Genomic DNA, 24,384 nt, shown 5'->3' with positions numbered 1-24,384 from the left:
CACACTTCCTATGGTGCCTTCTGGCACTATCCCATTATTCCTTGCATTATTTCCATATGCCCAAATCGCGGGATGCAGTGCTCTTCATGGGTTTTGACAAAGAAGGATCCCACTTTCTTAGTGAGAATCTCAGCCATTTTCCGTTTGGTGGAATTCTCCAACTAACCAATCAAACCTACCAACCCAAGCAAAGTCTTCCTCTCTTTGATTTTTTTCTTTCACAATTCTACTCAGAATACAGAGAGAAGTTGAAAGGATTGCATAAGGCAATGGATATAAAGTTTTTATTGCACACTCCTACAAAGTAATGGCCCCCAAGTGATCTACTTTATTTTTCCTCTTCTTATCCAATCTTTCCAAACCAGCAAGCGTCCCAACCATTAATCCCCATCTCTCTCTCTTCCGCCTTTTCTTTCATTTTGAATTTCAGTGATATTTGAACAAAAATCTCCTCTCCATTCTTTCAGTTTAGATTCATCATTCTTTGACCATTGGCCTCATTATCAGTTGCTTCCAGAGTCAGCTCTGCCAACCCAATGAGGCCTACTAGAAGGAGAAGGACTGACAAAGTAGTAATACCTTTAGGTTTATAATTCAGGACAGTGATTCTCAAAAGAAGCATCAGTGACATTTTAGACTGGATATTACTTTGTTGTGGAGGGGTGCTGTCCTATATATTACAGGATGTTTAACACAATTTGTGGTTCTTTCCAGATGTAGTAACAACCCACAAACAGATGTAACAATCATGTATGACACCAGATGTTACCAAATATTTCTTGAAGGAAGAGGAACAAAGTCTTCGCAGTTCCATACAGAGAAATACTGATCAAGAAACAAAAGGATTTTAGGTGACTGTTGTGTAAAGACAAACGCAAAAAAAAAACAAAACTTTGTTTTTATTTCACTCAAACAAATGAGACAAACAGTGTCCTCAAGTTTCCAGCTATCTCATCTCTCTAGCCTCAAATATTTTATTTAAAAATTTTACTGTAGTTATTATTGTTTTTATTATTATTTGGGGTCTGAGACCAATCCAGCTATGCTCAGGGATCATTCCTGTGGGGCTTAGTGCCAGGAAAAAAATTAGGGTTGATTTAAGGCTTAAATCCCTTATGCCCTGTATAATCTCTCTGGCCTTTCAAGCCAATTACTATTTAAAATGTAATTTTTTTTAAAGCACATGAAATGTACTACTGTAACCATTTTTAACTGCCTGTTTCGGTAGTATACTCTTCATATCAGAAATATATTAACATTGCTGTGTGGCACAGCTCTAGAAAGTTCTCATTTTCTTGAAAAACCAAAACAACACCTGCAAGGACAGCTCCCATTTCCTCCCCCCTGCAGTCCCTGTTCTACTTATGTTTCGAGGTAGACTACTTTAGATATGTCTCATCAGTAGAAACATAGAATTCAAATTTTTCTGACTGCCAACTTTCACTTAAAATCGTATCCTCAAGTTTCATCTATATTTTGACATGAGATAGGGTTTTCTTTACTTTTAAGACTGAATTTTGTCTTACTGAATGAATATATATACTTCATTCAATGGGTACAACTCATTTGGGTTCTACCTCTTGATAACTGTGTATAGTCTATAGAGAGTAAGGATATAGGAACATCTTTCCGAGATCAGGCCATTTATATATATGTGTGTGTGTATACATTTATTTATATTTATATGTATTTATACTTTTATATATTATATATTTAATATATATTACATTTATATATATTTATGTTTTTCTTTTTTTGGCTGTGCTGGAAATGTGTTTATTGACTTCTTGTCACAATAATACCAGACACTAAAAGAAATAAAGGAGTTTTAAAAATTTTTATATATTTATTTATTTTTCTTTCTGAGTCACACCAAGTTTAATCCGGGTTCTGTGCTCAGGTATCACTCAAAGTGGTGCTTAGGTAACCATATGGTGATGCCAGATATAGAACTTAGGTTGGCCACATGCCAGGCAAATATCCTACTTGCTTACCAAATCTCCAGGCCAAGAAACAGAAGACATTTAAAAACAAAAGAAGAGATGGGTTTATTTTATGATCTGTGGGAAGAGTGGTTTCAAGTGAACTTGAAAGGTAGTAGTTTTCTGATTGAATGCAAAGATTTGTACCAATAGGCTTGGACACGAAGTAGATTCAGATTTGTTGCATCGAAAACTGTGACATTGCATAACTTGAAATCCCCCAACCCTTATGTGAAACTTTTCACTGATGACTGTTGCAATTTCTTTCCTTTTTAACAAGAGTTAAAGCACAAGGGATGGTGTATTGCTTCTGTCCCTGCCTAGACATCCTGGGAAAAATCATTAACACAGAAAGAATTAGGTGTATCGTACATGTATGTAAATCTCTGGGTGTGTAATCTATTTACGTGGGATGCATAATACCTTTTTAATGACAACATTTTATCATCTTAGCCCTTGTTTTCTAGAAAGTAGAACCACAGACAGGGATTCAGTGTTGGTGTTTAGTTAGAAGAACATAAAATGTGCACGGATCATAAATAGACAACTCAATGATTTTCCACAGAATATCTATACCTGTATTAATCTCTCCTAGATAAAAAAATCAGAAGTTTTAAGCATTAGGAAGCACACTGTACTTGTCTTTCCCTCCAAAAGTAACCTCTATACAGATTTTTTAATATGAGTTATGGTTTTTCAGGTTTTGATATTTTACTCCATAGTTTCATAGAACATAAACTCTAAATTTGACTTATTTTCTTTTTGTGGAGTGATAAATAACCAAAAAAAACTGTCATTAAATTAAAGATCTTATGCCTCTCTTAAATTTCTGCATAAGTGAAGTTTTAATATGGTGACTAAATACTAGTTATAAGGCTGAAAAATTCAATATAGACATACTGTCAGTAATTGTAATCACTTTTTACTGAGAATGCTGGTAAAAACATGTTAAAACTGCCTCCTGAGTAAATTCTGAATATAATTAGAATATCTAATTAGACATTATTACAATATAATCAGAATATAATTACATAATTAGGTATAACTAGAATGTACTTCAGAGTACATCAAGAATATAATTAGAGGGGCTGGAGCGATAGCACAGCGGGTAGGGCCTTTGCCTTGCACGCAGCCAACATGGCCAACACAGGTTCGATTCCCAGCATCCCATATGGTCCCCCGAGCACCGCCAGGAGCAATTCCTGAGGGCATGAGCCAGGAATAACCCCTGAGCATTGCCGGGTGTGACCCAAAAAGCAAATATATATATATATGTATATATATATATACAATTAGAATGTCTATGATAAGGTCATAGACAGCTAGACAGCGTGGCTAGTTCACTACTACATGATTGACAGGTAGTAGATTAACAATACATATTTGTTGAATAAAAGTATTGTGGATATATGACTATAATGAAAAAGATCTATCTTTATTTGGGGAATTACCATCAGTTTTACTAAGAATTTACTTGTTTTTTTGGGGGGGGAGGGACCTAGTGGTATTCCAAAATCAGTGCTCCAGGGTATTCCAGAAGGTACATAGGGAACCATGCAACATCTGAGCTTGAACCCAGACTTTCCAGATGCAAAGTTTGCATTCAGTCCTTAGAGATACCTCCCAGGCTCAGTTTTACTAATGATTTGGTGGTAAGCTGGGCTTGTCTAATTATTGGAACTTTGAGGGTTTCTTGCAGAAATCTTTGCAGAGTTGGATAATTAAAGTCAGAGGCAGGTATGGCACATGGACCAGGTAGGATCAGGGAGTGTGTATATTATGGAATGTTTTCAGTCCTTACGTGCACTATCTTTCTTGTTCTACTTTATCTTTCGCCTTTAGCTCTGTGGAGTCTGATAACTTCTTTCAAACATCCAAAGGGAACTGATTTGGATAATCTAATTAAGAGTAGATAGCAAAAATATCAACACAAACTTTGAAGACATCCTCTCTTTTGGACCAGCTATCATTCATGTTAAAAAAGTATTTGAAACATGGAATCTGCATTTATTAAGTGAACTAAACCAAATTTCTTGTAAAATTTCTAATGATGCCTACTTTAAATGTCAGAATTTGGATTCCATGTACATGAGAAATTAATAAGCAAATTGCATCATTCAAAAGCTCATTCCTAGCTTCAAAACAAATTAAACTAGAACTGAACTAGATTTATGTTGAGGCCATTTAATTGTGAAATGAAATTTTTACTCTGAATGTAATCTTGTTTTAGGAAGTAAAACAAGTAATTTTATCTATACAGTGAGTGAGAAAAAGAGAAAGAGAGAGAGTGAGAGAGAGAGTGGAAAGAATGAAGATAGAGAAAGAGGAGGGAACATATGACATAAATGATTACACATTCCAGGTTGGGAAGTGGATGATTCCAGTTTGGATGATTCCAGTTTGTGATGTGGATTGATATGTGGATATTCCAGTACTGAATGTCAGCACTACTGATTTGGATGAAACTTTATTTGGAGACAGAGAAGGATTAGAACAAGTTTCTCTGACCATTTTGATGAGTGAAATGGCTGTTTTGCAGAAATTAACAACAAAAATACCCAGTAGTTTCCACAGGGGATTTAAAGAGCTTGTTCTTCTGCCTAATGTATGCATGTATTAGACACCAAAAAAGTTATCACTGCTACAGAGTCAATCAGCTTGTTAAGTTCCTAGAAGTCATATGAGTTGTAGCAATCTCACAAAGTCAGTGAAAAAAATCGGTCTGAAAAAATTACTGAGCTCAGAGTTTCAAAAAGGAAATCCAATGCTGCATCAGCTTTCTTAAAACTATTATACAAGACTTAATGTGGTTAACATTGTTTCCTATTCACCATGCAATCAAGATGATATGATTTGTAAAAGTAGTTTGTTTTTTGTATGACAAATTAAAAGATTATATTAAAGAAAGAGCCCATTTAACTTTTTTATTGTTGTTTTGTGGGGACCACACCTGGTGATGCTCGGATCAGATGCTTAATACCTATACTACCTCTTTAGCCCTGTAATAATTTTAATATGTACATATTTGATCTGAACATTTTATAGTATTGTAGGAGAAGACTATTTTTGAACATGAGTTAGAACTTTCAGGGCATCACTAAACAAAGACATTGAGATTAACAGGTACCACAATGCCAGATTTTAATGTAAATGTAATGCTGAAATGTGCAAATGTCTTATGAATTAGTTCTTAAAGCACCTACAATAAGGTGGCTTAAGGAAATCAGCATTTGAGAGACTGGAGCCACAGTATAGAGGGTAGGGCATTTGTCTTGCACCCAGCAAAGCTGGATTCCTCCATCACATTCCAATGCAACCCCTGAGCACTGTCAGAAATGATTTCTGACAGCAAAGTTTAAAATATTAGTGAAATATTGGAAAAGAAAATATAAAGTGAAAAAAAGGGAGTTGTTCAAGATAGCAACCCATGCAGATCCTCTGCTTACTTTCCCACTTTTCAAGTGAGATTAACCTTACTACTGATATCTCTTTGCTGTTTATCCAAGTGAAGGCAGTCTTTCCTCCCTTCCCGCTAGGTCCTGGCTTTCTCCATGCCCAAATTCTACTGATGTCGGTGGGCCCCACGGGTGACTTATGTGAAGTGGGGAGGAGAAAGACGGTCACTTTCTCCCCACCCGCCTCTGCCACCCGGAACCCTGGGTAGGCTAGGACCGGTAAAGTCTGCAGTGAGCACCTGCTCGGCACGGGCCTAAGCCCCGCCAGCCCCACAAGGTGGCCGTCAAGCCACACCTGAAGTCTGCTTGATCTTCTCGGCACGGGAGTTAATCCCCGCCACCCGATTGCTCGGAGCCACGGACTCAAGCTGGGGCGAGAATTTGCTCTTCGCAGGAATGGAGAGACCAGTCCCAAGCCTTACCCGAGGTCTCTGGGGTTCTTGTCTCGCTCGCAGAAAAGAATTTCAGGAGTAGACGAGCAGTGAAGTAACAGGTTTTATTTGGAGGCTTTTGGAGAGGGAGAGAAAGGGATAAGCAGATAAGCGGGGGAATGGAGAGTAAGAGAGAGTAACGCGTCCAGAGGGAACGCGGGCTTCTCCGAGGGTGGAGAGAGCGCCAAGTGGACTCTCGAACTGGTTCTTATAGATCCTTCTGACTCAGAATGTTCTGGAATCTCCTTGGGGCTGAGTCGCTGGAGTCAACCGGATTGAAAGGGGGTTCGAGAATCATCTGACTTGGAATGTCCTGGAATCTCCTTGGGGCTGGGTCGCTGGAGTCAACCGGATTTAAAAGGGGTTCGAGAATCATCTGACTTGGAATGTCCTGGAATCTCCTTGGGGCTGGGTCGCTGGAGTTAACCGGATTGAAAGGGGGGTTCTCAGAAAGGAGGAATTTCATGGAGAGGAGGCTCATATCTTCAGGGTCTGGGGATGGTCTTATCAAGTCCTTATTCTCTGTCTCCACAGGGTGGGTTGGTCCTAGAATTCTTCTATGAGACTTTGTTTCATTGCAGAGAGCCTTTCCCTATCTACCTGCCTACATCACTACTATAGTAAGAGGTCCAGCACTACTTTTCCTAACCAAGTGGCTGCCTATGCGAGTGGGCAATAGTTCTATCCATCAAATTTCACACTCCTCAAAGTTATACGTCCTGTCACTGGGTGAAAACAGTGGGGGAAGGAAAAGAGAAATTCCCAGTCTAATTCCTCAGAGTCTGTTGGGGAAAACTTTTCCCCAATGTGCCCAGACACTTTGCACAGACATGGGGCGAAGTATGACCAGCATGCAGAGGAACCACTCTGGGAGACAGCTATGGCCGCTCAGCTCACTGTATTGCCAAATACACACATCTTTTATAGGGAGTCTTGGTTTAAGAGGATGGCCCAATTACAAATTACATAAAATTTAGCATTACTTGACATTTCCAAATCTGCTTTGCCCCTGGCCCAATCCTAATTAGGGATAGATGTTGAAGTTAGGAATGACTCATGAGTCACTAAATGTAGGTGACAATTTTGGGGGGTTGGGTGAGACTCAAAGCCAGATATTGGTGCATGTAAAATGCAGGATGCATGCTGAAAGTAGACTATAGACCAAACATGATTGCCACTCAATGCCTCTTTTGCAAACCACAACACCCAAAAGGAGAGAGAGAACAAAAGGAAATGCCCTGCCACAGAGGCAAGGTGGGATGGGGGGGATGGGAGGGTGGGAGGGATACTGGGATCTGTGGTGGTGGGAAATGGGCATTGGTGGAGGGATGGGTATTTGATCATTATATAATTGAAACCCAAGCACAAAAATTTGTAAGTCTACAACTGTACCTCATGGTGTCTCACTAATAAAAATTTTTTAAAAAATGTGTCCAGACAATCCCTACTGGGTAGATATGCAGGGATAGATCTTATCTGCTCTGGCACCTATTGCCATGCTCCACAATAGTCTTGATGGGGTGGGAGGTAGGTTTTTGAATGGGGTGTGGAGGGGGGCTAATTGCAAAGTATCACCCTCAGCATTGCAAATTCCACGAGGGAAAACTCACAGAAGCCCATTAAGTTGAAAGCACGAAAATAATAGCATGGAAGTCTCAACCAACACCAACCAGCTCTATAAATGCTGAGAATGGCTCTAGTGACACCACAGTGAGGCTGTTTAGTGATTGACACAATTCAGCAATACCATCAGCAATAAATTGCAGATGCGTAACTGTAAAGCATGAAATGGAATTCTAAGGAAGATATTTTAATGGATGAAGATATAAATAAGATATTTTCTAGGGATGAGAAATTAAAAATTAGAACGCCTATAAAAGTCATACATGTAACAAAAAATTCTTTAAAGTAATTTTAAATTTTAGCATGAAAGCATGTTTTGTATACAGGAGACCCAGGTTCTGTTTCCAACACAACATGGTCCCCTGAGTATCACAAAGAGCAATATACCTAGTACCACTGGGTGTGACCCCCAAACCATGCACACACAATATTTTAGCCAGAAACATCAAAAATCAATATTACATAGCAGTAGAGAATAGTGGAGGAAGCCGTGATTTTCAACATAGAAATATTTTATATTTCCAAGTTATGGAAAGAAAGCTGTAGTGTTGGAAAATGTCCTGAGAAGTAGAAATATGTACTTTTCAGGGAAATTTGAATGGAACAATGCCTCTTACCCTTTTTCAAATATTTACCATCTTAGTATCATTATATCAGGTTCTAAAGATGCATGAAAAACTTTCAAAGCACCACTGATTCATGAAATAATTTATTTAACTTTTACTATTGTTGATGAAATGCCAATGAAACGAGTTGATGAGTTCTTGTGAAGCAGGATAAAAGGAACATGATTTAAATTATATATGCTTTCAAGTGGGGTTTAAACACAATTATCAGCATAACTCTTCTGGAACATTCTTCTGTTGATCCGTTGCTGGCATCAAGTTGCCTGTGATCTGTTCAGTAGATACTATTTCTGCCGTGTGGGAATTTGATGGCATAATGAATACAACCTATGAGATCAATCAGAAAAACATAAATGGTGATTAAATCAATTATTCCTAGTATTTCCCTTGTTCACAGAATGCCATCATTTGCAGAATCAAGTTTTCTTTGAATTCTGTCTCAAGCTAAATTTAACATTATTACTCAGGCATTCTCTGGATCAAGTCTGAGCTAGATGAGTTACTGACAGTTGTTGTCTTTTCAGTAAGTTGATTTTAAGATTGATGATGGACCCCAGCAACTGGGTAAACTTAGTTCTGTAGAAAATATAGGCTCTTCTACAAAATAAAGTTGATTGCTGATGGCAATAACTTGCTCAAATCATGGTTTGCTGACTAAGACATGACTAAGACATTTCAAAACCCACACTGACTCAGAATGATAGGAAGGAGTCATTGGGAAACTATAGAATTGTGACTTATCTCTTCGTTCACAGGATGTGACATGATCAGATAAAGAAGAAATTTGGGAGAACCCTGGAGAAAAAGACTTTGGCATTATATGCCTTAAAATCAGTGCCCTTTTGTATTGATACTTTGCAACTCTGAGCAGTGGGATTAGTGGAATCAACTTTAGTGAGATTTCCCAACTCTGTAACTACTCTTGCAGCAGAAGGATAGACAAACCCTATACTATGCTATGACAGTTATTAAGGAGAACTTAGATCCGTGACCAAATGCTTTACTTAATAAAATTTAAATGCTTCCCTTAATGAAATTACAAACTCATTGGGAATTTCCATGGAATTGCTCTGTCTCTTTTGGGGATAAGGGCTGTAAAAGGGTAAAACAATGCATATGTCTCCCCCCACACACAAACCAAAGTAGGCACACATATATGGCAACAAGCACCAATTAACCTCATATGATTATTCTATAATTTGGTTTTGGGATTTGTCTACCCTGGATCTTGAAAAATATTTGCATTATTCTTCATAGTGACTTGTTTGGTTTTCTCCCCTTCCATTTTCTGATCCTTGAGTTACTATGTAATATTCCATCTGCTTAGCAATTAGGGAGAACCATTATAGATCTTAGGATAAGAGAACTGATAGCTAAGTTAAATACTGACTTCTGTATCCTAGGGAAAGCTACTATATTAGCTAAAATGTCTGAAATCTGACTTTATGGAGACTTTCCCATTGCGAATTTTCCCAGATCTGCACTGGGAAGGGAGAAACTTTGAGGGAGTGTTAAGAATGGGGAAAATCAGCTTTTATCGCCTTTGGTGGGCAGGATTCTAAGACTATACTGGTGATCCATGGCCTTGTGTGAATCTTTCCCTTGAGTGTAGGTGGAACCTGTGTGTATAACGTGATGTCACTCGTGTGAGTTGACAACTGACCAAACTAACTGACTCTCTGTTTTAGTTAGTTGTTGTGGGGGCCACTCTGAAAATGCACAGGAGACACGAGGACTACTCTGGAAGGTGCTGGTGTAAGTGTATGCATTAACTGCTGGGAATTAAGCTCGGCAAAGTACATATGAATGATTACTTAGAGTCACATTGTTTGTATTGATGCTCAGGCTTTTCACCCACTGAATCTAGGTGATAATAAATGTGTTTTATTCTAGCCCATGAATTTATACAATATTTTACATGAATAGGAAATAAATATTAACATCCCCAAAGGATACCAATACTCACTCCAGCAGGATTACAACAGATTACTTTGCACCCAAAGGCTGAGAGGGATATCGCAATACAGAATTCCAGCACACTTAAGATGAGCACTACTGCATCTAGTCCCTTGAACAAATTCATAGAAAGAAATATTAGGATTGGAGATGACAAGTTCAAAACACCGATCACTTATTGCAACTCTAAAAAGAAAAAAACATTGGTCATATATCAGAAAAATTGACTTTTAATTGCTTTCAATATGACCTGACCACACACCATATACTTGCTGAATGTGATTTATCCTCCACTTCTCATCTTTTTCTCTAACAAAACAATCATTGCCCTCATATTTTCCATCCCAGTTATGTTGTAATTACGGAATGTGAAAATTCTATTAAAAGGATGAAATAAAAAAGACAGTCTCAACAAATTCCTTTCAAATATTGGCGCTCTTGTGTAGTTGAAATAATAGTATGATCTCATACCTAGTAATTATAATGAGATCATAACTGTGCTGTGAGATAAGAAACTTCAAAATCAAAAAGGTAACTACAAATTGGTGTAATTGTCTATCTCATATCCAAGAAGGGGTTTTATCCAAACTATATAAAAAAAAAACCTCATAAAGCACAACCAAAACCAAATAACCCAGTAAAAATGGGACAGAAAATCTGAATAAAGACTTCTCCAAAGAATACAAACAAATGGCTCATAGGGACAAAGAAAAATGTCAAACATTATGGAAGTGCAAATTAAAAACCACAATGAAGTTTCACTTCATATATGTGAGAATCTCTTCTGCCGAAAAAGAGTTGAAACAAGTATTAAGTATTGAGTTGAGTAAATGTAAACAAACTGATAGCTTAAATGTAACATTGGTGTAATATAAACTGATCCAACAAAAAACAATATGTCCTAAAAGTATTTAGAAAAGTAATAGCATATGATCCAGCAATTTAAATATTAGGTATTAATCCAAAGAGTATAAAATTATTTGGGGAGTATATATGAATTTATTTTTACTGCGACACTAATCACAGTAGATAAAAAATAAAAGTATTTCCATGAATAGGTAATGATGCTGTGGTACCTATATCCAGTGGACTATGAGTCAGCTCCTATAAAAGAGGAATCTTTGCCATTGAGCAGTATGAATTGAACTTGAAGTGATTTTACTATGTTAAAAAAGCATAGATGCAAAGAATAATCATATGCACGTATGAAATATATTAAACAATATGAAACACCACAAAATGAACTCAAACTGGTAAAAGCATGGTGGTTAACAGAGAGGAATATGAAATGGTTGGGAATAATGGCTAAAGAGACTTAAATCTGATGATGGTGAATGGCACTAGAACTTTGTATTGGTGGGGTATGAAGCTGTACTTCACAAATATTTTGAATTGTAAACAAATGGTAAATAAACATAAAACTCAAAATAGCTGTAGGCAAAATAATGGATCAAAGATGTCCATACCCTATAGAAATATCAAAGGGAGTAAAGTAGTTTAGGAAAGTCACTTAAACAGGCTGACCCAGCCGACCCAGGTTCGATACCCTTCTCGGAGAGCCTGGCAAGCTACAGAGTGTATCTTGCCCACACAGCAATGCCTGGCAAGCTGCCCGTGACATATTTGATATGCCAAACACAGTGACTAGTGTCACAATGGAGACGTTACTGGGCCCGCTCGAGCAAAACCGATGAACAACGGGAGGACAGTGAGAGTGATACTTAATTTCATCTATGAAGGTCTAGGAATAAAGAAAAGATAATAACCATTCTTAATAATAAAATAGGAAGGACATTAAGTTTCCAATTCAGGTGAGATAAGGAGACAATGAGAAAAAAGTAAACAGTATTGTGATAATCCGGTGACTCATATGGAAGGGAAATAACAGAAAACTCAGTGATGTCAAAATAGGTAATGGCATGTTCATTATAAAGATTTAATTGAATGTCAGTTGTCTATGCTGTGTTACAGAAACTTTCTCATTCCTTGACCAATGGTCTAAACGTCCAAAAGTTTTATTACCTATGATTTTGGTAAACATGGAATTTGAAAAATAAAATCATTAAATAACACCTAGAGAAGGGAATGTGATGCAGAAAAAGTAACAAATGCAGAACAGAGGTTGAGAAATTGCCAGAACGGAGATGTTGAGGTTAAATGTGGTTTGTCTTGTAAGAACATCTAGAGATGATTAGGGAGATACTGGATTATTTACCGCTTGTCAGTAATATTTCAAAATAAATTAATTTGATTATTAGAGAATCAAGGGACTATCAGTCCCCATCAGGACGTTTGGGATGCAAGAAGACTGACATTTATATAGGTTAATGTTGCATACATATAGGTGCTTTAAAATTAATAGAAAATATATGCAAAATGCTTAAAATACTATTATAGACTATATGTTATATAGCTATGAGCATTATTATCAATTTTTCAACAACATAGAGAAGGTTCAGAGGATATAATAAAATCTGTGTCCAACTCATCAATAGCATGTTGTCTCATTTCTCAATCATATCCAAATTCCTGAAGTGTTTCACTAATTAGGATATACTGCTTGTTACTTTTTATCAGAATCAAGACTCTCAGGACTTGCCTCCAGTATTCCATGATTAGAGGAAGTACTTACCATTAAAATAAATGCTACCATGGAACAATTGTCTAACGCGTTAAAATAGTGACAGTAACGATAATGGAATGGAAAAGCACTCAAGCTGATTGCACTCAGTATGATCCCTATTCCAGCCAAGACAGAGCTAATGATGTTCACTCCTAGGCTACCTCGGACCTAGAAAGGAATGAAAATCAATTATACAATCCAACAGCATCCTTAGTTGTTTCTACCTTATGCCCAACACTTCTTGCTCACCAAGGTCCATTCTCTCTATCTCAATCTTTCTCTTTTTTTTAATTTATTTATTGAATCACCGTGAAAACAGTAACAAAGCCTTTCACTTTAAGTCTCGGTCAGTCATACAATGATCAAACACCCGTCCCTTCACCAGTGCACATTTTCCACCACCAAGAACCCCAGTAACCAACCCCTCCCCCACACACCCCACCCATGTGGCAGATTTCCACTTTACTCTCTCTCTCTCCGTTGATCACATTCAATATTACAACAAAAGACCCAACATTATTATTTGGAATTTTCCCCAACATTCAGACCTGCCAAAAAGACATCATTAGATAATTTGTTTTCTATTGCTGATTATGAAAAGCATTTGATGTTGCGTGGCCACAATAGTGGCCACGCAAATTTGGATTTCTGATACTTTAGTAATAAGCCTAGAGGGATTTCTATATCAATTTCTTAACTTGCTTCTTGCTTCATAGTGTTTCATTTCAAAACACTTGACTAACCTAAAATATGACCCTCTGACTTCCACAGGTAAGTCTTTGGGGTAAACTCCAATCTCCTCAGAAGGCTTGCCAGACGTGTAATCCCAAGTGGGTCCATTTCTTAGCATGGTCTGTTTCAGATGTTTAACCTTCAATGATTTTCTACATTAAGTCTAACTCTCACACCTCCATGAGAGTTAGACCTCCATTTCTACATCTCATTTCCTTGTGTTTTGTATTCCTTTTCCTCACACGCTCTGCTTCTAGTGAAGTTTTGAATGCCTTTTACATGAACTGAAATTCCACAGGAGGTGTGAGGTTTAAGAGCTGTAGCATGAGACAGATTTTGCAGGAGATGAGAGGGAGGCAGATTGAAGAGATATTCAGATTCATATTGACAATCACTCATTGATATTTATCCTTTGAGAGCGGAAAACACAAATATTTTTATCTAAGAAAAAAATCTGTTGTTCTGTACTTTTACTTTTAACTGGTGTTCTGTACTTTTACTTTTAATTGGCTTTGTAAAAGACATATTGTCTGAGGCTTATTCTTTATTTCTTTTCATTTAGTGACCTTATTGTGAATTTATTTCAATTGCAAGTGGAATCAAAATTTCCTTTGCATATAGTTGGGATATGTTTTCTATTAATAAGTCAAAACATTATATGCCATACCAAAAGTCTGTGCTATAGGCTGTGATCATGCTGCAACTTAATTTGACTCCTATCTTGGATTTTTCTTAAGAATTTCTGAATTTTTTATAGTCTCTACAACTCTCACCCAAACTGTTCATTCTCCCAGTAGGAATTCTACTTTCTACCATCTATATTATAATATTTGAATTACTTAAAATAATCTCTTAGTTTAAGGGCTGGAGCGATAGCACAGCGGTAGGGCGTTTGCCTTACAAGCGGCCAACATGGCCAACCTGAGTTCGATTCCTCCGCCCCTCTCGGAGAGCCCGGCAAGCTACCGAGAGTATCTCACCCACACAGCAGAGCCTGGCAAGCTACCCATGACGTATTCGATATGCCAAATACAGTAACAATTCTCATGATGGAGATGTTACTGTCCCCGCTCGAGCAAATTGATGAACAACGGGAGGACCGTGACCGTGACTTAAACTAATCTCTTAGGATTTTTAAAAAGCAATTTTATGCTTTCTATTCTAATATAATTCTAATATAATAAAATTCTTCTAGAACAACTATGCCAACAAACAAGAACTGTTACTCACCAGTCCTTTTGTAGTTCTCTTTGCTGTTGCAATTGACAAAGATCCTGAAATAATGAACTGGTAGCAAGAAAAAAGTTCAGGTAAAAAATTTTTACCAAATAATTGAAGTCATAACTATACTTTACCTCAAAATTAATAAATGTCTGTAAGAGACTATATTTGAAGAAACATAAATTTTTGTAAGTAATTAAGACTTTCCCCCAGAATGGAGAAATCATTATAGATGGCTTCAGGGAATTTATGAAGCTATGTAGAAGCATCAGATGTGATGAAATTTAAACTGCTTGAAGATCATGAAATAATTAAAAAGTATCCAACTTCCTGATATAAATCAAGATTAACGAGTGTCAAGATTAATAAGGCAATCAAAAAAATAAATACTATTTTATTTAACTGATTATCAAATGTTACAACTAAAATAGTATCAGGCAACTTTTAAATTCCATAGTAGATCATCATTAGGTTATTCTTCCAATTTGGTTCCATCAACTGGGAAATTATTTTCCATTCAGCTCAAATAGCTAGAATGAGGTTGAGTGGACTCATGGTCCTAAACTAATGGGGTTTTTGTGTTGGGTTTCCAATTTTCCTTTTATTTTAAAAAACTAAGTAATTTTTAAAAATAAGCAATAGGCCAGTGGGTAGGGTATTTGCCTTGCACGCTGCAGACCTGGCCGACCCAGCTGACCCAGTTTGATTCCTCCACCCCTCTCAGAGAGCCTGGCAAGCTACCAAGAGTATCTCGCCCGCATGGCAAAGCCTGTATTCCATATGCCAAACACAGTAACAACAAGTCTCTCAATGGAGACATTACTGGGCCCGCTCGAGCAAATCAATGAACAACAGGAGGACAGTGCTACAGTGCTATTTAATTATGTTGGGTTTGGGGAGACATACTGGACAGTGCTCAAGCCAACTACTTGCTTTGTGCTGAAGGGTGACTCCTGGTGGTGCTCAGGTGACCATACACAGTGCTGGGGATTGAATCAGCATAAGCCTTGTACAAGGCAGATGCCTTAATCCCTGTACATTAAATTTTAGATATTGCATCTTAATGTAAGAAGAAAAAAAGACTAATCCAATGAAGTAGTATGATCTTCAACAAACGTCAGAAGGTACAGAAAAGATAAACAGATGTAAAATAACCTCGGGGAAAAAATAGCAGAGAATTATCCATCTTACAATAAAAAAAATCCATCATAGATATATTGGTATTTCTTTAATTGTACAGATTTTTAAATTTGAAATTATTGTAACTCATAAAACTAATAAATCTGAGATAGTTTATTTATATTTACATTAATATTCATAAATTTGTTTATATTGATGAATATTAATGAATATTATGTTTTTAATTTGAGAAGACATTTAATAAAATTCAACATTAATACTCTTCCAAATTAATCACTTTTAATCAAAACTTATGACTTAACCACAAGTTTATAGTTCTAAATAAATTTTGTTACTGTACCCTCTGTAACATTGACAAAATTTGTAGACTATCAAGTCTAATTTTTTTAATAGCATAGGTGTTTTTTAGACTAAATACCTTTTAGTCTAGAAGTCTTTATAATCGTCTAAATGGTAAAACATGAGGAAATGTAATAAAAATAAAATCCAATAAGACTTTAAAGTACTTTATTCTCAAATGTTGATAGTTGGAAACCACAAGATGCTAGAACAATTTTCCTCATCAGTAAATAACACAATACTTCATATTTAATTTATACTTTCAACTTGCAGAGAAACCCTCCAGAATTCTGTGCTAGGAGATCTAAAAACCTTCTTAAATTTTAATTTAATTACAATTATTTTGATACAATTTATAAGAGAAAATCTATTAGAATACTATTTATTTGCTCTTGTCTTGATAGTGGATTGACTAAACAGTATAACTTGCCTTTATACCAACTATATCTTCTCTTCTTTTCTGAGTATTTAATTTAGTTTCCCCTGAGATTCAGTGAACCCTTCCCAACTCTAGAGGTGAAACCTCATGACACAAAATCAACAATGGCACAACCATTGCCTTTGCTCAGATCTGCTTAGAGACATGAAAATGTTTGTGCATATAAATAACAATGAACAAACAATCATCTTCAACAAATCTGACATGTATGTCAGCTGTCCTCTGTGACTTCCTTGTCAATGAACTAAATGCATAGCCACTAGAATTCTTGGGAAAATAACCAGTTCTTTCATATTTAATCCATTCTGTTTTACGTCTTTTGCTTTATAATTCTATAATATTCTGAAATTGACACACATTATATGTGAAGTCTGCATAACTTTCTGTGTTTTTTAAAAATTATATATTATTAATAAATTGGAGAAAACTGAGTTACAAGTGGGTTCCCTAACTATTTTCAAATGTTAAACCACAATGTAGGACTGAGATGTGACACCCAAGTTCAGGAGATAAATGACACGGTCTTGTTATTTCTAACTATATTAGAAAGAATTCTGCTTACCTTCACAGACCCCCAAATCGTATACCCAGTGTATGCTATAAAGGGAACCGGTTCATTAAAAGGAAATGTGGTACACATCATTATTATTCCAAAGCTGAGATTTGCCAGGGCAATAAGGATCTGTACAACCTAGAAATGGTAAAGAATTATTATACACTGCAAAAAATGATGCCTACACCAGTCCATTCTTCTGTGCAGTTATTGTTCATTTCTTCTTTGGAGAACCTTCTTCATAGGCTTGTGTAAGATTTATTTATGTAAAGAAATGTCCAATACTATATTAATAAAAACATCTTCTAGCATATCTATATATGGCTTCAATTATTTCCAGGCATTAAAAACAATGTACCAAAACTTCCCAGCAGAGCTCTGTAAATAATACTCAGCTCCTTTCACAACTATTGTTCCATTTCACTAGTGTTCAGAAAAATGGAATCTGTAATTTAAAAAGAGCTGATTTTAAAAAGAAGTTTTGCAAATTAAAATATATCTAGAAGAAAAGAGAAGAGTACTGTGACATTCTAATGAGGTCTGTGTACAGCAAACATGACTGCTGGGTGTAAAAACTGAGGAACTGAATTAAATGATCCAGAAGTAATGAGGAAGTTATATCATATTGCTATGACTTAGACTCACTGCTTTCAATCTTAGGATAAAGATAAACTCTATCCACTGTTTTTACCTGAACTACCTTGTCTTTCTTTAAATCGTCCCTTTCTTTAGGGATAGCCTCCTGAAACACAGACAGAGCAGGTAGCAGAAGAATTTTCACCCTCTGAAGAGTAGATGCGAAGATTTTGAAGACAGGAAGAAACAATATAGGAGCATAGACCGCTAGCAATATCTGGTGGGTATAGACCTAAGACACGTGCAACTATTTCCTTTGTACTCTTCCTGCTAATATGAAATTCAGTTTCTAGGCAAGGTCCACAACACTACAGTGGAACTTAGTCACTTTTTAAATCCAATAAAGTTAGGAGCATTATTCAGCATACTAAGATATCACATTTTAAGAAATCAAGGCTGACCATCAAGTTCAGAACCATAGACTAAAATAGTGTGAGGCTGGCAGAGAGCTAAGTAGGAATTAGGTGTGAGTAGTTAAGAGTTCACAAAACCACTGCTCTTTACCCAGATCCATAACTTACCCCAAGGATTTTTGGCTCTCCCTTTAAGAATTTCTCTGGCATCCCTTTCCACAAATATGAATGTAGAGTAGCAGACTTCCCTGGCTGGGAAGGTACTGGGAAGGACATTCCAGGACCAGGTATTGATATGGTCTGTTCCATTCCGTTCATCGTTGTCATGGCAGCTAAGGAGGGGCTACAATAGAAATGCAATTTAGCACAAGATTATGGGAATGACAGGATAGCCTCAATCTGCATCATTCTGATCCTCTCTGCATTACAGCTATCAGAACATCTTTATAAATGCCATATGACTTTAAAATTCTAAGAATGATTGCAGAGTTAAATATTGATGGAATTGAGGTGAAAGTGGTAAATAACATTTGGGGGGGGCTCTCAGATTAGAGAATGAATTCAGATCTGCACTCAGCTTTTATCTCAACCACGATTATGCATACTCACTTGAATATTCTAATCTATTCTATTCTATGTACTCACAAGAAAACCCTATCCCTGTCCTCTTTGAAGGATAGATGCTAAAATAGTAACAGAACACAGTCATTTGCATCTCAAATTTATAATGAGGTTCAGGGTTTGATTAACGCACCTACTCAAGCAACCTAAGATAGTGTGAAATGAGACTCAGTACTTGAGTTGTAATAGTTAACTCCTCTAAATTTAACTAGAGTAATAGTAACTCCTCCTTAAGAGTCCTGAATTTAGTGGGGCATCTAGGTTATTTATTAAACAATTGAAAATTTTTAAAAAATTGAAATTCAATCAGATGAACCAGTAGGATGGGGAATTTGGATGTCCTAGAAAGCATTTGGATAGTACAAATTGATCAGTAACTTCTACCGGGAAGTCCCAGATGGGGTAGGTGCCGCATCCCGCCTCCTCCAGATGGAACCCCGGTGACCATGAACCTCTACAAGCATAGCTCGAGTATGTGGGAACCAGGACCTTTACTCCAAAACACGCGGCCACTTATGCGGCCGCGCGACATCTCCCTATATACAAAGTGTTCAATGGAAAGTAAATCATCCAACGTTTCTCCCTGAAAATCAGGCTTAACTCTTATACAAACCACAACACCCAATAGGAGAGAGAGAACAAAAGGGAATGCCCTGCCACAGAGGCAGAGTGGGATGGGGGTAGTGGGGGGTGGGAGGGATACTTGGATCCATGGTGGTGGCAAATAGTCACTGGTGGAGGGATGGGTATTCAAAATAAATAAATAAATTTAAAATAAATAAATCTACATGAAAGAGGATGTTGATTCATGTCCCAAGAGGAGTCTCATAGAACTAATCTCTTCCTTTGATGCAAGGTATAAGGCAACATGATTGTCAAGAAAATTAGCAAAGGAACTTAACATTTGTTGAATATATCTTGTGTTAGCCTAGACTTGTCCAGAGTTCTATTAAGTCTTTTGTTTATCTCTAATTTATATCTTCTCTTAAATGGAGAAGTAGATTCTTGTCAAGGAAAAGAAATTTTAAATTCTTCCTCCTTGGGCTGGAGCAATAGCTCAGTGGTAGGGCATTTGCCTTGCATGCGTCTGGCCTGGCCAAGCCAGGTTCGATTCTTCCACCCCTCTCGCAGAGCCTGGCAAGCTACCGAGAGTATGTCACCTGCACGGTAAAGCATGCCAAACACAGTAACAAGTGTCACACTGAAGACATTACTGGGCCCGCTCCAGCAACTCGATGAACAACAGGAGGACAGTGACAGTGACAGTGAAATTCCTTCTCTTTGGACTGTTTTAATTATGGATTTAAATTCCAAAGAGGACAAGGTTTCTCCAACCCTATGCATCGATTTGAATTTTTCATAATAATTCAACAGCCTGAAAAGTGATTCCCCTTAAAATGGCCTGGGATACACAACAGATGGCAATATTTTCTTGGCCCAATATCAGAGCAAAGGAAAAAAAAAACCAAAAGAAGGAAGGAAGTCAAAGTAGACTCTTGAGTTCCTGAGCCCTAAGATTCAAATCCCCCAAGTCTGACTCTCAGTTCTGTGATGAGGAAGTCTTGAAAAAGTCTTTTTTCCTTTGTGATTTCTGATCAAAAGGATGAGAGACAATTGGTGTCATTAGATTAGAAATTTGTTAAATATTTGAGGAAAAACTATAATTCATTATTTAGTCCATTTAAAATGAAATAATGAAAATATAAAATGATAAAAGAAAACATAATAAAATAATAAAAGAAAACATAAATCTAATATATAAAGCATAATCATAATTCCCCTTTCCTTTGTTTCATCATAATAATAATTATGGTTATGTTATTATTAATTTATTAGTAGTATTTTGGTTTTTGGGCCACACCAGTGCTAAGAACTAAACCCTGAGCATTGCCAGATGTGGTCCCTAAACCAAAATAAATAAATGAACTAAACCTAACAAGCTAACTATTATGTGTATTCAGACTTTGAAACTTGGAGCGTCCTCTCAGGAGAATGCAAGGACTTGCTTTAGAGAAAAGAACATTGAAATATTCCTTCTGGTTTTTAAATGTAATGTAAGTCTTCTAATTCATATTTTACTTTGGGAAATCTTTTTACTGAGCTTCACTGAGAAAGATTACTGTAAATAAATTTCATAGTAATGTTCATTTCCATCTTGTTTAAGAGAGAACTGTTTCATTTACTTTTTCATTTCGGCATAAACAGAAGCTACTTTTATCTTGACAATTTTCTTTTAAAAAATTAATATGATGCAACAAAGTGCATTTATAATGCATGAATCTATAGCCTTAAAATTATCCAAATACTCAGTGACAAGATCTAAGGGTAAAAGGAACCATAGTCAAACTAGGGGATTCCAGGTAGTTTCTTTTGCAGAGGAAGGCGCCATTATTAGTTCAGTTATTCATGTTTAACAGCCTTTAGCTTGTCCCTGAGTCTATCTATCCTAATTGAATTCAGATTTAGTAAATATATTTTTTTTTCTGATTCTACTCAACCACTTTTCAACTCTGGAAACTCTCTTTCTCTCTCACCTATTTGGTCCAACTGAGCAGAAACTGATCAAGAATGCTTCATAGCCATTTGATATTCTCCTGCACCCATTTATAATCCTTTAAATCCAGTTCAATCCAGTTCATTCCCCCCTTTGTAGCTAAAATGATAATGTTGAGAGAAAAAACATTATTGTGCCCTTTCTATCTTTACAGTCTACCTATGGCATTTCATCGTTCTTGCTGGAATATAAAATCAAAATGGATTCTGTTACTTCAGCCCACATATACAGTTTTAACCTTATTTTGACTCTCTTCTTTTTTATTTTGGAGTGATCAATGCTTTTTAAAATTTATTTCTGTATTTCCAAGTCAACAGTTTCATTTCTATATGAGAGCATTTACCTATGTTGACCCCATGTCAGGAATGTTCCACCCCTTCCATATTCTGCAACAAATGACCTCAGAATTTGTTCTTGACCAAAGTTTGATCTCTCTCAGAAGCAGCTCCCCATTCCTGCTTACTTAAACAATAATGGTAAAAAGCATTTTTATAAACATCCATTATTTTCATCTTGCATCATAGAAGCCAAAAATGTTATTAAAATAATTAACTGATGATTGTTATTAGTCCAATAAAATATGTGCTTCAGTTAGTTTCTCCTTAATGCGAAGGAATCTCTGCATTGACATTTCACATACAAAAAAAACCAGGCTAAATATTTAGGAGAGAGAGTTTCTGTATTTTCAACCATCTTTGGTGATTATTCCTCAGTATTGAATAAGAATGTGAATCTACAAGGAGCAGAGATACTACATGAACATAACATTTTCAATTGGTTCTAATGGTCAGTGCATAGTCCTATGATATTATCACCAGATCCTAGTCACTAAAGGCTGCTGCTTTGTCCCTCGAGAGAACTCTAGCTAAAAATTCACGTGATCGTACCTGGAAATCAAACTACAGACATTCATGTATAAATGAGAGAAGATAAATTCCCTAGAGACAAAAGCTTATGTTTCCTCTCCCAGGTTCAACCATTCAAATATCAGGGAAACCCAAACACCAGAGAAAATTATAGACATTTCTTCCTGTCGTTTCACTATTGCTTTCTGTTACAAAGGTGAATAAAAGAGAATTTTTTTTTCTTCTACTCACTGATCTGTTGTACAAAACTACTATTTTTTAACTTGTTTTGTCCCCCCCCCCCCCCCCGCCCACTGGTTGGAGCGATAGGACAGCGGGTAGGGCGTTCGCCTTACAAGCGGCCAACATGGCCAACCCGAGTTCGATTCCTCCGCCCCTCTCGGAGAGCCCGGCAAGCTACCGAGAGTATTCGATATGCCAAACACAGTAACAACAAAGTCTCCAATGGAGACGGTACTGGGCCCGCTCGAGCAAATCGACGATCAACGGGAGGGCCTTTACCTTTTACCTTTACCTTGTTCCCCCCACATCCTCATCCCATCATAGTTACCACAAAGAAACATGAAGAGGGTGGTCTGAAAAGGATTATTCCTCTCACTTTGACATGGATGCAAAACATAATAGTCTTAAAATGACTCCTAGGGTTTGCTGGTGGAGAAGATGGCATTATAGAGAACATGACCTATGAGGATAAGACCTAGACTGAAAACTGGAATCTCCTCTTAGTTCTTTTATTCTGTCAGCAAACTCTGGTAAGTTATTTACCTTCTCTGGATTGCACTGGACACCATTACCTTTAAGCTTCTTTCTGCTGCTCTCAGCAATGCTGAAAATATTTGAAATCTCTTCTATTAGAAGACTTCTTCACAAGAAGTTTAGATTCACCTTAAGCTCACTAATGGTTCCTATGATAGAGAGCTAGGACAGGCCACATGTGTCTCAAGGTTTATATGAAAAGCCTATCTTTGCCCTAAAACATCTTTTTCCCACTTCTTCATCAGATTTATCTTAAATGTTGATGTCTAAAAATAACAGGTCAGAGATAGAAAATAAATATGAGAAAAAGAACATAAAGAGCAATGAAACAATTCATCATATGTTTTTTAAGGGTAGGGTAATGGTTTAAGTTTCTGAGATCCTGAAAAATTAGAAATAAATATGACTAAAATAATTCAAGATACATAATCTTCTATGAACCTTTAGAAGCTACTCTCTGCAGAAATGATTGCTTCTTTCCCAAACATATCGGATGCACCTTAATCAGGAACAGTTTTGTCTAATGAAAGGTAGATTTCCCATTTATTCCACCATAGGGATCCCACTATCAATGAATGGAAAATTCATCCTACACAAAGCTTAGGAAAATACTTCCCTGGGCCTACCTTTTTTTTTTCAAGCCTGCGATGTCTGCTGAGTGTCAAGACTGAGAAAGTGGCTTCAGTTCAGGTGCAATCAATAAGTTTGAATTCCTCGAACTTCAAACCTCACCCAGTGTAAATCTGCATTTCTCTCGTGTCAGTTTTTCTGAGCTCAAACACTGAGCTGAGTATTTCTAAAATTCATAATCAGTTCCCTCTTTTGGTACCTAGTTCCTCTTTATGTTAGGAAATGAGAAGAGATTTGTAGCTCTAACAAGGGTGAGGCTATCTTTTGTGAATTTGCTGAGTTAGAAGTGACTGTCAAATAGAGACTTCTGTTGTCGTAGATTGTGGTGCCAGCAAACCCAGGTGCTTTCACAAAAATATGTCTAACTGCATGAAAGTATAATAACACAGGCTGCCAATTTCTGGCCATCTTTCCCTGTGCTCTAGTTTATACATAGGACATGTGACATTACAAAGGTTGATAAGACACTTCTTTAAACATGATGGTTCCATAAAGTAACAAAACAGGAGACTAACACCCAACAATGGCCGAGATTAGTACCAGGAATTTTGCTCCATGGCTTGGAGGCCAGACACACATGCTAGGGGAAAAGGGAGCTCAGATAGAGAAAGGAGCACCAAATAAAGGGTGTTGGGAGAAGCATGCTGAAAGTAGACTATAGACCAAACATGATTGCCACTCAATGCCTCTTTTGCAAACCACAACACCCAAAAGGAGAGAGAGAACAAAAGGGAATGCCCTGCCACAGAGGCAGGGTGGGATGGGGGAATGGGGGGTGGGTGGGAGGGATACTGGGATCCGTGGTGGTAAAAAATGGGCACTGGTGGAGGGATGGGTATTTGATCATT

At 37.0% G+C, this 24,384-nt stretch overlaps 1 protein-coding gene across 2 annotated transcripts; it reads right to left on the bottom strand.

Annotated features, from left to right (window-relative positions):
• Nucleotides 1-8,204: 8,204 nt before the first annotated feature.
• LOC130045492 (membrane-spanning 4-domains subfamily A member 4A-like) lies at nucleotides 8,205-23,647 on the bottom strand. Of its 2 annotated transcripts, XM_056138429.1 has the most exons (7): nucleotides 23,533-23,647; nucleotides 18,278-18,452; nucleotides 17,130-17,258; nucleotides 14,659-14,715; nucleotides 12,706-12,864; nucleotides 10,084-10,185; nucleotides 8,205-8,444 (listed from the first exon to the last, which is right to left on the bottom strand). In XM_056138429.1, the coding sequence occupies exons 2-7, from the start codon at nucleotides 18,434-18,436 to the stop codon at nucleotides 8,325-8,327; spliced, it is 726 nt and encodes a 241-aa protein (XP_055994404.1). In that variant the 5' UTR covers nucleotides 18,437-18,452; nucleotides 23,533-23,647; the 3' UTR covers nucleotides 8,205-8,324. The 2 variants fall into 2 exon arrangements, with proteins under 2 accessions (XP_055994404.1, XP_055994410.1); XM_056138435.1 differs by lacking the exon at nucleotides 17,130-17,258.
• Between the last annotated feature and the right edge of the window lie 737 nt (nucleotides 23,648-24,384).

The sequence above is a fragment of the Sorex fumeus genome, unplaced genomic scaffold (assembly GCF_029834395.1).
Source record: "Sorex fumeus unplaced genomic scaffold, SorFum_2.1 ptg000007l, whole genome shotgun sequence".
NCBI classification, from domain to species: domain Eukaryota; kingdom Metazoa; phylum Chordata; class Mammalia; order Eulipotyphla; family Soricidae; genus Sorex; species Sorex fumeus.
The sequence above is the reverse complement of the archived record's forward strand: the minus strand, read 5'-3'. Positions and strand labels throughout refer to the sequence as shown.